Source organism: Rattus rattus, chromosome 3, assembly GCF_011064425.1.
Source record: "Rattus rattus isolate New Zealand chromosome 3, Rrattus_CSIRO_v1, whole genome shotgun sequence".
Lineage (NCBI taxonomy): Eukaryota > Metazoa > Chordata > Mammalia > Rodentia > Muridae > Rattus > Rattus rattus.
In genome coordinates this window covers 200,884,187-200,899,725 of record NC_046156.1, presented here as the reverse complement: position 1 = coordinate 200,899,725, position 15,539 = coordinate 200,884,187, and the positions used below count along the sequence as shown (strand labels likewise).

The 15,539-nt window shown below is 46.5% G+C and overlaps 1 protein-coding gene across 1 annotated transcript in view; it reads right to left on the bottom strand.

The window, feature by feature from the left end:
• Iqgap2 (IQ motif containing GTPase activating protein 2) overlaps positions 1 to 15,539 on the bottom strand; it is a 274,420-nt gene that overhangs the window by 12,539 nt on the left and 246,342 nt on the right. Inside the window, exons 29-30 of the mRNA XM_032897047.1 lie at positions 4,951 to 5,053; positions 3,145 to 3,286 (exon numbers count right to left, since the gene is read on the bottom strand). Of these exons, the coding sequence (XP_032752938.1) occupies positions 3,145 to 3,286; positions 4,951 to 5,053 (245 nt within the window). The remainder of the gene's footprint in view (positions 1 to 3,144; positions 3,287 to 4,950; positions 5,054 to 15,539) is intronic.

Genomic DNA, 15,539 nt, shown 5'->3' with positions numbered 1-15,539 from the left:
GAGATCTGTCTGATTTCATTTGCATGGCAAAACCGTACCATCTGCCTTCCAGTTATCTGGGTAATTGACTCAGAGGAAGTCAGGGAGGATGCTTCTTCCTCCTTTCTCCCCCTGGTCTGTCCTGAGCTGTCAGAAAGTTCAGCACAACTTGGCCCCTCGATGGCACAGGGCTGCCCCATGCCTTGTGAGGGCAGGGACATGGCCCTATCTTACAGCTGAGCCTGTGTCCTGGGGCTGCACTGTGTTTGCCACTGCCAGCCTCAAGCCCTGGAAGGCAGAGTTGATGCTGGCCTCACAACTGCTGGGCCCGGGCCCAGCCCCAAGCCACCCTCGTGGTTCTCAGGTGAATGAATCATGATTTGACAACAAAAGAAACAGGCATCACCAAAGCAATACAGATCCTGACACGGCATACCTAAGATGCTTGTGGCAGTCACCTGAGTGGTTGAGTAGCTGGTGAAAATCAAGTGACAGACAGAATGCTGTCATTCGCTGGGCTTTTGTCTCAAGTGCAAACATCAGCAGCAGTGAAGACGCAGAACTCAGAACGCATGTGTGTGATGTCATACTAGTGTGCGGTGGGTTTGGCCTAATGTTGCTTGTCTTCTTCGTCAATTTGGGTCCCCAAATTGTTTGCACAAGAGTCCCGGGTTCCCATGTAAGACACTGAGGGACCCTACCCCAGTTGGTTCTGATTGGTAAATAAAGTTGCCAGCAGCTAAGGGTTGGGCAGGGCAGACAGAGGTGGGACTTAGAGCATTCCTGGGCTAGGGATGGAGGGAGAAGGAGAATGAGATTTGCCAGGCCAGGAGAAGGAGAAGCAGAGGAGAGAGACCATGCCTGGGGACAGTGCAGGACAGAGAAAACACAACCATCACGTGAGAAGCTTGGAGAGAGCAGCCCAAAGGGGCTGCTCGATTGGGTCCACAGCAGCAAGACAGAATATAGGATTTAGTTAGTAACTTGGGATTATTGGTGGAAGGTAGACCACTGGGCTGTTTTAGATAAAAACAAAACACAAAGGCTGTACATGTGTCTTTCATTCCGGAACGCAGAACATTGGGGCAGGTAGTGTGCAATGTGCCACCGGGATATATTTAAATGATTTAATACTGCATTAACGCATGCCTATTCCTGTGTGCACCCTTCCTGTCCTTTGGTCTCCACATCATCCCAGCATATGATGCTCTGTGTGCCCACACACATTTCTTTGGTTTACGTAAGGTCTCGAGTACTGTGCTGTTCAGTGAGCTTTCGGTGGGTGCCACGTTCATTTATAGTGCTTGGCGGGTGGGGAAATCTCTCTTTCCTACCCTTCTTGTCAGAGAAACACAGTATTTGTCTTTAAATGTGAAGGCTGAGAGAGCGAGAGGAGTAAGATCCTATTGCCGAAGGAACCACCTAGAACAGGGTATGGACCCACAAGCTCCATTCCTCCTGGATTCACAGTGCTGGAAGGGGCCATGCACACTACCACAAGGGAGAAGTAGTCATGCATGCTATTCTGCTGGGAACCCTGTGAGCTCTGATAGTGTCTGGTCCGGCAAGATATGCTCAGTGGTGAAATGATGATGCGAACATTGTGAGAGTAGCCAACGGTCCACTCCACAAGATGGAGCCTGAATTTGGTAACATTATTGGACCAAGAACCTATGGCTAGACAGGTCCTAGGTCCTGGGTAAGAGCCTACTACAGTTATTCTGCTAAATGGACACAGTTATGGGACCAGCCTTTAGTAACCTATCATTATACCTGTATACTGAAGCACCTCTCAACACTTATCAGAGAAGCTTCTGTTAATAGATGATGCTCGACACAGAGACCCACAGCTGACTGAGGTATAGAGAATGAGAGGTGACAGAAGGCTCAGCACTAAATGAAACACATGGCACTACCACCAAAGGCTCAGTGTGGTGGTTTGAGGAGGTTTGGTACCTATGTGTATGAATGAACGGCCATAGAAAGTGGCACTATTAGTAGGTGTGGCCTTAGTAAAGAAAGGGTGTACTATGGGAGCGAACTTTGTGGTCTCTTACATGCTTGGCTATGCCCAGTGTGTCTCACAATCTCTCCTTTGCTGCCTGTGGACCAAGATGGAGAAAACTCAGTTCTGTCTCCAGTACCATGTCGGCCCGCACGCTGCCACACTTCTTACCATCTAAACCTCTGAAACTGCATGCAGTCCCAATTAAATGCTGTCTTTCCCAAGAGTTGCCGTGTTCACGGTGCCTCTTCACAGCCATGAAACCTGAATTAAGGCCGTCAGTGATCATTGTGAATAAGGAGATAGGGCGTAAGAACCAGATGCAGTGGACGGTTACAAGGACACAGGACCTTCTGGAAGGACAGGCGCGCACAAAGGCACAGTGGTGGTCACAGTATGCACAAAGACCTGTGAGAGCCTGAGGCAGACAAATTTCCATTGTGATGTAGGTGGTCATGAAGTTCCGCCCCTAGCTGGGGAGTTGTGAGCCATTGTTAGTGGCTAGGAGAGGAAGGGTCAGTTTTTTTCTGAGAGTGTAGCCCCTGAGATGTCAATCATGCTCCCGGGGAAGACCACGTATTCCAGAATATTTGGTCAACACACAATGGCCTTGGTGGGAGGGGAGTGGAGGAGGACACACAGTTGGGTAGGAGGAGAAGACGGGGATAGACCTGAGAAGAGAGGGTGAAAGTTTGAATATAATCAAGTCATGTGGGAAATTCTCAAATGGTTAATAAAATGTATATTAGAGAAGCAGGGCATAACTAGTCAATGTTGCAAGCAAGCGCAGGATCAGTTTAATAAGAACCTCGAATAAATTCAGCCGGTCACGTACATCCCTTTTAACTAAACACCAACTTGGGCTAGCGGTGTTTCCCTTGTTGATCTGTCAACCACTTGGAAGGAAACACAGGCTCGAGTGAGTCACGGAATCTAATTATGACACGTAAACCCGAGAGCCAAGGCTGACTTTATAGGCTATTCTCATATTTAGTTCCCTCCTAAATGATCATCCGCTGGTTTGATGGATACATGCAGTGTACTTCAATATGCACATACTCCTAAGTGACTTATGACCCACTTCTAAGTAATTCAGCCCCGCTTGAGCCTGTGCGGTTCAGCTCACGCTGCTGCAGACACTACCTTAGCCCCAGACTCACTTTATCATGAGGCTCCTGCCATCGATAGCCTCGCCATCCTTGACATCATACTTGCTTGTCAAGGAAAGGGAGATCTCAGTCTTTGAGAGCTGATTTAGTGTGTTTTCCTTGTTAGGGTCATTGGGGTCAACGGCTCCTTCCCCTGCAAGGAAAAAGAACAAAACGGTGTTATTTTTTCCAGCTCGTTCCATGGTGACTGCCTCACATAGCGAGATAAGGGTTCTAAGGAAAAGAGCAGACTTAGGAATTACACGGAAGATTTACAGGCTCATAAAGTCTGCATATCCTAGGCCATCTGGACTGGGTTTTGAAGCATTTGATAAAAACTTAAAATAACGCAGGACATAAATATTCACAAAAGAACACATTTAAAAAAGGGAATCGTAAATAAAAGAACCCTTTGGAAAATACAGGATTTCGCTATATTCACATTTCATGTTTTCTTTGTGAAACAGATTTAAGTCTTTTTCATTGCCCCTACAACAGGAACAGATCATTTTGTAACCTGAGATGCAAGGAATTACAGAATTTTAGGGAGGAGAGTTCTGGAGGATGGAACCCAGGGCCCTTGCACACGTTAAACGGGTGCTTTCCCACAGAGCAACACCCTGTCTGGCCCTGAGTTCTTCTGGTGCCAGCAGAGGTGAAGGAGGAGGAGTGTCAGTTGCAGATAGTCTCTTGCATAGGGAAGAGGAGCCCCTGTCTACTTCCCCCTCAGTATTGGGACCCTGTCTGGCTTGAACCTGTGCAGGTCCTGAGTGTGCTGCCATGGTCTCTGAGTTCATCTCATCTCATCTCTGGCTCCTAAAACCCTGAGCCTTGAGAGGAGGGTGTGATGCAGTCCTTCAAAGTCCCTCACTCTCTGCACAAGGAAATCAGTTCTCTTCAGTGGAGTCTCATTCATTAGGCGTATTAACCACACTTGAGGGGTGGTTGGCTGACACAAAATGAACTCGAGTAAGTTTTTAGACTTTTATCTCATATTGTTTTACTTGGGCTTTCTTTCTTTCCTTTCTTCCTTCCTCTTTCTTTCTTTCTTTCTTTCTTTCTTTCTTTCTTTCTTTCTTTCTTTCTTTCTTTCTTTCTTCCTTCCTTTCTTTCTTCCTTATTTGGTCTTACTGGTCTCTTGTTTACCTTGATTTCTGGTTGTGAGTGTATGTGTGTGTGTGGTTGTGAGTGTATGTGTGTGTGTTGTGGGAGGGTTGTGTGTTTCTTTCTTTCGTTATAGAAAAATAAGGCTGGAGAGATGGCTCAGTGGTTAAGAGCACTGACTGCTCTTCCAGAGGTCCTGAGTTCAATTCCCAGCAACCACATGGTGGCTCACAACCATCTGTAATGAGATCTGATGCCCCCTTCTGGTGTGTCTGAAGGCAGTGACAGTGTATTCATATACATTAAATAAATCATACTAAAAAAAAAGGGCTGGAGAGATGAACAAGAGTTTAACTGGCTCTCCCAGAGGTCCTGAGTTCAAATCCCAGCAACCACATGGTGGCTCACAACCATCTATGATGAGGTCTGATGCCCTCTTCTGGTGTGTCTGAAGACAGTACAGGTACTCATATATAGTAAATAAATAAGTCTTTAAAAAAAAAAAAAAAAAAAAAAAAAAAAAAAAAAAAAAGAAAGAAAAAGAACAAAGTTTGGTGGGTAGGGAGGTGAAGAGGATATAGGATCAACGTGGGAGGGGAAACATGATGGAAATAAATTGTATGAAAGGGTTTTTTTTTTTTTCCCCAAAAGAAAAGAGAGAATGGCAGTTGCTATCCCCGAAATAAAGAAGCAAAGGCTAGAACAAGTTCTCACCAAGAAAGGACTCCACTGTGGGCACCTCCCCCAGCGACTCCAGCAGTTCATTCAGCAGGTCACCCTCTTCAGTGGCAATGGCGTCCTGATGTTCCAGTAGGAGCTAGACACAGACCGCAACAAACACACAAGGCAGAAGTCAGTCCCCACCATCACCCCAGACTCCCAGACTCCCAGCTCTCCGGTCTCAATATTTCACCCAATAGTGCTCACCTTTATCTATCTATCTATCTATCTATCTATCTATCTATCTATCTATCTATCTATCTATCTATCTATCTATCATCTATCTATTATCTATCTATCTATTATCTATCTATCTATCTATCTATCATCTATCTATCTATCTATCTATCTATCTATCTATCTATCTATCATCTATCTATCTATCATCTATCTATCTATCTATCTATCTATCTATCTATCTATCTATCTATCTATCTCCAGCCTCCAAGCTGACTGGGTAGCTAGGATGACTATTGGTTGCTTCCCTCCACTGTAGGAGCTAGAGGTCAGAGAGTGTGCTATGAGATTGTGTCTCTTTGCAATGTCAGAGGCTATACCCATGAAGTATCACCAACAGGATGGTGCCAACGTGAGCTGAGCATGGACACCAGTAAACATGCCAAAGTGGATGGGGAAAAGCCATGAAGCCCCAACCTACACCAAGAACCACGGGCAACTACAGAACCTTTCGAATAGTCTTGCTCAGGGAAGTACACTGGTGTGTTGTCCAATACCCAAGGCTAGCCCCCAAATCATACAAATAACATTACTCAGACTGAGTGGGTTATATTTAGGACTATATATGTATGTATGTTATATGCGTTCAGTAACAAAGGAAAAAAAAGAGGCCATGAATTTGAAAAAGAGCAAGGAGGAATATTTGAGGTTTGGAGGGAAGAAAGGGAGAAAGGTAATTTTATTATAAGCCTGAAAATTCAGTTTATTTTTATTTTAATTGTGTGTATCTATGCGTGGGTTTGTTGTACATGTGAGTGTAGTGCTTACAGAAGCCAGAGGGAAGTATGTGACTTGGAACTGGAGCTACAGGCAGTGGTGAGCTGCTAGATGTGGGTGCTGGGAACTGACCTTGGGTCCTCTGCTAGAGCGAGTGCATTTTCCCAGCCCTGAGCCTTCTCTCCAGCTCTGCTTAGATATTAAAAACAGTTCTGACGGTTATCAAAATTGCCGATACAGACACAGCTTCAGGGGAAAATGCCAGTGGCACATTAAGAAACTGTAGCAAGGGTTGAAGACGTGTAGCTTGCTTGAGTGCTGGCCCAGAGGGCATGGGGTTGATCCTAAGCACTGCATTAACCGGGCGTAGTGGTGCAGGCCTGGGTGCAATCCCAGCACTAGGGATGTAGAAGCAAGAGGACCAGAAGTTCAAGGTCACTGGGAGACTTAAGGGCAGCCTAGGCAACAGGAAACTGGGCAATAAGAAAGAATGGAAGGAAGAGAAGAAGGGAGGGGCTAGAGAGAGATGGCTCTACTCTAATACCCGCATGGCAGCTCATGACTGTCTCTAATCCAACACCCTCACACAGACATACATGCAAAACACATTTAATAAATTAAAAAAAAATCTTTAAAAAGAAAGAAAAATAACCCACAGTGGGAAAGAAGTACACAAAATTCTTTTCAGCACAGTCTTGTGTTTCTTGCATAACTGCTATGCTCCCCACAGCCAAAACAGCAAATAGGAACAAGGTTATACCCACCCCATCCCCACCCCTGCCCCTGCCCCTGCCCCTTTGGAGGCCAATCTTTCACAGGCCTGGAATTCAGTAAGTAGGCTAAACTGGCTGACAGAGAGCCTGGGGCTGTGTGGGATTATAAAGTGGTACTATCTTGTCAGGCTTTGTTGTTGTTGAGATTTGCTTATTTTATAGGTAGGAGTGCACTGCCTGAACGTCTCACTTGAATGTCTTGTACCCAAGAAATTCAAAAGGGCATAGAATTGTTTGGTTGGAACCCTGCTCGTTCTCCATATAAGGTAAGACACCCTGTTTGCTCTTCTTTCCCCAACCCTGTCCAAGAGGAGAAAACTCTAGGCTAAAACATCATCTCTCCCAGTCTCTGAGTTTCCTGCAACCCACCCACAAATGCCTGCCCAGGGGTTCAGCATTTTTTATCTTCTGTAGGAACAATCCCAGCTCCTAGCTCACACGTCATTGTTGGGGTCCAGGAATCACCCCATCAACAACAACAGCAGCAACAACAACCACACACACACACACACACACACACACACACACACACACACACACACACACACACACACACACACATGCTCCCTGGGACTGATTGATGCAGGGATGCAGGTCGGACTCTGGAGCTGAGACTTCAACCCCGACTGTTTCCCAAGGGCAGCTGATAAAGGCAAAACCCGCAAAAGCTCAGAGCGACCATAAAAGCTCACACACAGGGTTGGTTTGGGTCCAAACTTATTGGAGCTCTCACTACACAAAACAGCTCTAACCAACCTTCAATGTGATTGGCTTTGAAGGAAGGCTGCTAGGGGCTGGGAAATTTCCAGTGCTACCAAAGCATAGAACTTAACAGGATTATGTGATGGTTAACTCGGGCACAAGAAATGTAAGATGCCTGGCTATAGGCATAAACCAAAATGGCTACAGTAACATCAGAAAGGCAGTGGTTAGGTCCTAAGGGTCATTACCTGAAGTCCAGGACCCATAAAACTCCATGCTTTAGCCAGACTTGTGACTGCATTGACCTCATCTGTGAGATTGGTGAGCTTGTCCAAGAGCTGCCTCTCAGTAAACCTGACTTTATACCCTTGATTTGGCTTGAATTGGCTCCTGTGGTTGGCAGAGAGACCTACCATCTTGGTGCTGAGAACTTGGGAGGAGTTGAGCCTCGAGCCTGGTAGGCCAGGCTCCAGCCACGTGGGGGTCATTTCTCTAGCTCTCTCCAGCTGCTGAGATTGACTTTTGACTTGGAGTACCTAGGCCACTTTAGTCACTGGCACCCCATCTACCCCTCCCCCTCCCACATCTCCAAGTGCTTGGTCTACTGGCCAGCTTTCTTCCCTATACTGCTCCTCTTCCTTCCCACCTACTGGCCAGCCTTCTCCCTTGACCAAGGACAATCAACTTTCTCTACCTTACCGTACTTCCTTCTCCTCCTTCCTCATTTCTGTTGCTCCTTCTTTTTTACCACCACAGGATCCACCTAAGGGTCAAATCACTTCCTGGTTCCTATTCACACACTGGCCTACTTCCCCTGTACCCTCTCCCACCTAGCCTTTCACATTCCCAGGCTCTCTTCTGCCCTCTTTGGGAGGTGGCCAGAGTTGGTTGAGTTCACATTTCTTTCTCCCTCCAAGGCCTCTCCCAGATTGAAAGGCAGCTAGGCTTTCTCTGTGAACCCATCAGCCCATGTTCTTAAAGAGTTCCTTCCGATACTTCTGCTAGGCCTATGACCTAACTTGGCATGACTTTTATGTCATCCAGCCCTCTACCATCACTCCTGAGGAACATGGATAGGTTCAGGTGGCAAACAGTATGCAGAGCAGACCCATGTAGTAGATGATAGGGTCCCTGTGGGTGACACGGCAGCGGTGCCAGCTATAGAACCTAATTCGAATCACCAGCCAGGTCAAAATGACCACCGAAGGAGAGACCTTTGTCTCCTCTGGGGAATGGAAATGGTTTCTTATATATTTGGTTGTGAGCCTAGCCTTTAACGGCTGAGCCATCTCTCCAGCCTGGAAATGGTTTCTAATAAAGTTAACTTTGACAAGCTCTGCTAAATTACACAGAAGGCTAATGGAAATCAGACTGCTTCCTAAATAGATTACAAGAAACTGTGATCCAATACTCATGCTGTGATGGTTTGTATATGCTTAGCCCAGGGAGTGTCACTATTAGGAGGTGTGGTCTTGTTGGAGTAGGTGTGTCCTTGTGGGTGTGGGCTTGGATACCTCATCCTAGCTGCCTGGAAGCCAGTCTTCCACTAGCTTCCTTTAGATGAAGATGTAGAACGCTCAGCTCCTCCCTGCACCATGCCTACCTGGATGCGGCCATGTTCCTGCCTTGATGATAATGGACTGAATCTCTGAACCTGTAAGCCAGCCCCAGTTAAATGTTGTCCTGTATAAGAGTTGCCTTGGTCACGGTGTCTGTTCATAGCAGTCAAACCCTAACTAAGACACTCAGCTTGACCCCCTTGACCCAGCCTCCCCAGCTAGAGCCACAGTCCCGACTTCTCATTTTATTACCAATCATCTTCAGATATTTGGAGGAAAAAAAAATCCCTAAAAAAGGCTGAGGATGGTCCCCAGATCCCAGTACAGGGATTGGTAAAGAAGGCTCTTAAAGTCTTTAAGGGCAGAGAGGAGGCAGCCAAGTCTTCCTGACAGGCTCGCCTACAGCAAAAGGCTGTACTCCAAGTCCACACCTTGGCAGCTGCCCTGAGGCCAACAGCAACCCAGCAGAAGGAACAGGAGAGACCCACCAAACTCCACCCCACCAGGGTCCAGCCAAGGTCAACTCTGCCAACAGGGGCCTGTTTCAAATACGGCAAGCAAGGAAGGACACTGGTCCAGCAACTGCCCTGTCACCACCCACCCGGCCATGCCTGTTCTGCTGGCGACCTGGCCTGGAAGTCAGAGTGCTCCAGTGTGGGTGTGTCCTCTGTGCCACACCATGGGGGCCCAGCTCCATCAGCACAGGGACCTCAAACTCTTTCTGTCTTCAAGCTCCTTGGTTTGCTGAAGGACTGACAGCACTCAGATGTAGGGACTCCCTCACCCTGCAGAGGTCAGGGTAAGTCCATCACCTTCCTGGTGGATGCAGGGCTACCTTCCTGACTTGGCTGCCCACTCGAGTCCCACGGTTCCATTACCAATTTCTGTTATGGGGGTGGAGGGACCCCCCTCCATCCCACCCAAGACTATGCCACTTCCCTGGACACTTGCAGGACAGTTTTTCTCACATTCTCTTCTGGTCATGTCTGTCTGCCCAATGCCTTGCTTGACAGATATCCTCAGCGGCGTGGGGACACCAAGAGAGCTCTAATCCTCATAACCTCTCCTGACTCTCACAGATCCCGTACCTCAGACTACCCTGTCCCTACCCTACTGGATCCTGTCAATCCCCAAGTATGGGATATCCCCACCGTGGTAATTACTATCCACCACCAGCCAGTCCTCATTCGCCTTCAGGACCCCCTCCTTCCTTCTCTTCCAACCACAATTTCCTATTTCTGAGACCCACCAATGGTCTCACTGACACCCGCCGCGTCCCATCTTAGGGATGAATAATTCCTATTGACTTGCTTTGCAACACCCCATTTTCCCTGTGCGTAAGATCTCTGGTTGTTGTTGTAAAAATATAAAAAAATAAAAAATTCTAAATCCCGCTTTAGGTCCGGCACAGCAGTGCCCCCAAGATATCTGCTGGATATCTTAAAACTCAGTCAGCAAAGCCTCTCACCCACTCTGCTCCATCCCATATCACACTGCCGAAGGCCTCTCTCTGAGCCTGGCAGCAATCTCTCTACCCATCTAGTTCCCAAGGCAGGCTTCCATGCCAGAAACACACATCCCAACTCCGTGGCGGCCCAGACCAGCCACCCCACACTCCATTACACTTAAATCTACACATGAAAGAACACACGACACAATAACCTTTGACCCAATTGATAAACTATAATTGCCCACCTAAACATACAAAGCCCAGTACACATCCATCCCTTAAAAACATTCATAACAACCTGTAAAGGTACAGTGCAGAATCTTAACGTCACCTGCCATATTGCCCTGTCATGGCTTCTCCCTCTCCCTCCCTGTACCTGCCTCACCTGTGACATCATCCCACATCTGGTGCTTCCTGATTAGTTCAGGACCTCTGCCTCATTAACGAGGCAGGCATCCCAATCTACTCTGTGGTTAAGACTCTATACCCTCCTCTCTAACATTCTTCCTACAACTTTCTGCTTTACTGTCCTGGACCTAAAGGATGCTTTCTTCACTGCCCCCTACATGCTGACTCTCCCTTGCCTTCATTGGGGAGGACCTTGTTATATAGGCAGAGAGACAGCTTGCATGGCCAGTTCTTCCTCAGCGCTTTCAGGATAGCCCACATTTCTTTGGCCAGGCTGTGGTCCAGGACTTCTCCTTTGACCTTAATCCTGGTACACTTCAGCACATAGATGACCTCCTACTTTGCAACCCCTCCGTGTCTCTGTCCCAGAAAGCCACCTCCTTGTTTCTAAAGTATATTGGCTCCCTAGGATATGGTGTTTCCCCATCTGAAGCTCAACTATGCTCGTCCACTGTAATGCACTTGGGCATTCAACTTAGCCAAGGCTCTAAGACACTCACCACTGAACTGAGTGTGGCTTCTGAGACACCTACAGCCCCCATTTTTAAGCCTGATGGGATTCTTTAGACATTTGAACCCCAATTTTGCTATTACGACTAAGCCAAGGAGACCTCTCACCCACTGAGCTATGTAGTTCACCATTTTCCTACTCCGGGAATCCCTGCTCACCCCCTGCATAAGCTAAGAAATCCCACTTGCTCTTCTTCCCCAAAACCTACCCTCAAGAACTGGACTAACACATCATCTCTCCACGTCTCTTAGTTTGCCACTACCACCCCTGAGTGCCCACCCAGGGGCTCAGCTTTTTCACATTGTATGGGTGTAAAAGCTCCTAGCTCACAGGTCATCACCCTGAGCACAAGACCTATAAATGCCCTTGCTTTAGCCCGGGTTCATGACTTCACTGACCTCCATCTATAAGATTGATGAACCTGCCTGAGAGCTGCCTTGCAATCAATCTGCCTTTATACTCGTGGTTTGGCTTGAGTTGGCTCATTTGGTTGGCAGAGAGACCTATCAGGATTACCCTGGAACTGGAGTTACAAATAGTTAGAACCCACCACATGAGTACAGGAAACCAGACTCCTGTCCTCTGCACGAGCAACACGGGCTCTTAATCTTAACCTCTAAACCACTTCTCCAGTAATCCATACCTCCCTTTAAAACCTAACCAAAACACGGGTTCTTAGAACTGAACTTGGGTGCCACTGAACTATTTCCCGGCACTCCCCACCCCTTAGAAAAGTTGGTCAGGAAACAGAGTGACAAGGTCTGGGTGTCCTTCATGGCCTCATAGGAAGTTCTGTTGCTACTGAGGATTCAGTAGGAGCTCTGGAGGCTGAAAACAGGAAAGGCAATAAGCGCATCTGTTTCTCTTTGCATTTCTAAGTTGAAACAATGTTTCTAGGTGGCTGGCAGCCCTGGGGTCAGGAGACAAAGGTACTCATCTCAGGCCCTGAAACTGTGAATCACAACCATAAAGCCAGTCCTTATTCTTTCCTGAGATACTCATATAACATCAGATCCACTCATTTAAACCACAGTCTCTCTTAAGCCTGTTCACAGATGTGCAGCCATTACAGATGTCAAGAGCTTTCTGCCTTTCTAAAGCTAAATAGTCGTTCTTTTGATGTGTGTGTGTGTGTGTGTGTGTGTGTGTGTGTGTGTGTGTGTGTGTTGGTTTTGAAAACATGAGTTTCACTGTCCCTCAGTGGCTGGCTCGGAACACATCATCCTCTGTCCTCCGTCTTCCCAGCACAGGGCTTATTAGTGTGTGACCACACAACTGGCTTGTGATACATTTCATTCATTCACCTACTGTTGGATACTTGTCTAGTGTGGCTGCCATTGTGTGCCGACAGACTTCTTCAACCCTGCCTTCAAGTCTTCCGGTGCACGTCTGGAAGTAGAGCTGTGGGTCACATGCTGCTTGTAGATTTTATTTCCAAGGAACTCCCCTATGTTCCATAGCAGCTGCACCGTTTTATATTCCATCAATACTGTATGCAAGGGTTCTACTCTCCTCCTATCCCTGCCTACACTCATTCTTTTTTTTTTTTTTTTTTTTTTTTTTGGCAGCCATGCAATGGGTCTGAGATGGGATCTCATTTTGGCTTTGCTGTAGCTTTTTCCCGTCATGAGCACTGTTGAATTTTTCATGTACTTATGGACCACTGGTAGATGAATGGTGTACCCCAGTCTTTGGATCGTTTCTCCATCGGCTCTTCTGACTGCTGTTGAGTTGCAGGAATTCTTCATATGTTGCACATATTAACTTTCTACCAGACACATCCCTCACAAATGCGTCCTCCTATTCCATGGGCTGCCTTTCTTGCTGTGTTGTTTGTTGCCTGGCTCTCATATTAAAACTGGATCATTTGAGCCGGGCATGGTGGTGTATGTCTTTAGCCTCAGAACTTGGGAAGATTTATGTGAGTTTGAGGCTAGCCTGGTCTACAGACTGAGTTCTAGGACAGCCAGGGCTACACAAAGAAAACCTGCCTTGAAAAACCTCAAACAAACAAACAAACAAACAAAACCACACAAAACCCAAATGGAGTCAGAGGACTGTGCATTCTAGATGCAAAATACACAGCAGAACTTAGAATACATAGAACAGTTACTCTGTTCTTACTCCCTTAGTTGCAAAGTTAACTTTTTGATGGCACTAGTCACAGTAACTGTCAACTTTGGGGACATGCATTTCTTTCTGTTGACTTCTGTGTATTTTGCGTCCTATCTATAAAATCACAGCTTACTCCAGGGCCATGAAAATTTACCCTTATATCTTATTCCAAGAATTTTATACCTTTGACTTTTACATTTAACTCTGTGATTCATTTTGAGAGAGCTCCTTTGTGGATAGGGTTTGAGGAAGGGATCCAGTTTCATTCCTTAGCCATGTGGATTCGAAGTTATCCCAGCACCATGAAAAACATATTTTTTCAATTTAAATAGGTTTAGCCCCTAATTAAATGCATTAAGAGTAAATTTGAGGGCTTATTTCTGGACCATAAATCTTAATTGTCCATTCTATTGTCAATTTAATTCAATCTCTTAATCTGTAAAATTAATGAAAGGCTGTTTCCTTATTTATTTTTGAGACAGTATTTCTCTACATAGCCTTGGCTGGCTTAGAAGTACTATGTAGACCAGGCTGGACTTGAACTCACAGCAAACCACCAGCTTCTGCCTCCTGAGTGCTAGGATTAAAAGTGGCTCAGCCTGAGGGTTGTTTAGTGTTGAATTTTCTTAACAGTTCCTCGAAACTTGCCAATTGTGTGGGCAATGGTTTCTCTCTCTCTCTCTCTCTCTCTCTCTCTCTCTCTCTCTCTCTCTCTCTCCCTCCCCCTCTCTCTCTTTCTCTCTCTCCTTCCTCCTCTATAAATAGTAATTTGCTTATAGTATGTGATAGCCTTGCTGTGTAACCCAGCGTCAAACCCACAGCAATTCTCTTGCCTCAGCCTTCCTAGCAGTGGGATTAGAGGCGTCTGTCACCGCACCAGGAGCTGACTGGAGTTTTAACTGAAGAGTAGCCTCAGATGTAGAGATTTAGGAAAGGGAAGGAACGCATCCAATCTGTCTGTGTTCACTGAATTTATTTTCTTAAAGAAAGGGTCCCGTGTGGTGCCGGCTGGTCTTGAACTCAGTACGCAGTCTAACCTACTTCTGATCCTCCCGCCTCACTTCCCCTGAGCACCGAGGTTACATACATGTACTGCCACATCCTATTTGTGCAGTGTTGGAGCTCAGAGAGCACTAGGTGAGCAACGGATGGGGCTGGGTGCCTAACGCCATCACATCTATTTTCTCCCAAAGCTTCTGTTTATGGCCAGGAATGCTAGTTTCTCATGATAGACATACTTACGTTTAAAGTAAAAGACTATGGATTGCTTTTTTAAAGTGACTAGTTTCAAGGAAGGACACAGACAGAGAGATGGTGTAAAGACTGAAAGGCAGAATCTTGAAGTGTGCCCCCCCCCTTTTGGTGGGGGAGTTAGAGAACAAAATCCACAGGATGGTGAATTTATGTTCTAGTTCTCTTTGGAGACAGGCCAGGCAGTTGGCCGCTGTCTCTAAAACGGAGGATTTATTATAGGTGGCCAGTGTCCACCCTTTATCCTGTTCATTAGAGAATGTAAATCATTTCTTGCAAATGTCTGTCTTAAAGAGCTGATGTTGAAGTTCTGTGCTTCGCAGAGAGCCAGGAGCAAGCACACAGCCATGAGCTTGGCGGGTCAGGCAGCGGCTGTGCTGTGTCTGCCACAAACGCCTCCTCACTCAGACTAACAGACAGACTACAGACAGACTGGGCTGTGGTGACGCATTGTCCTGTTACATCTGCTCCCAATCCAGCACCAAGGCGCTTCGAGTCAGTCACCAACCCTGTCCCCAGGACTTGTTCTGTTTTCAATTCTTGTTAGCATGGGAGCAGACTCTAGCCCAGCAGACTAAATGAACACAGAAACATTTTCTCTCTGCCACCGTGAGAAAGAACCTCGCTCTCTGCACGCCGACATTCCATCCGGCAAGTGTGCAACCAAAATGACCATATCTAGTGGGGATAAATGATGTCTCATCCGAGGGTCAAATATGAAATGTGCATGTTTACTCATTCATTACAAAGTTATTTGTGGAAGCAGTTCGTTGTTGGACACTTTTGAAATTGATCTAGGGGACCTACAGAAAGGAGACTGATAGAACTCAGATCCACTCATTTAATTGGTTCATATTGAA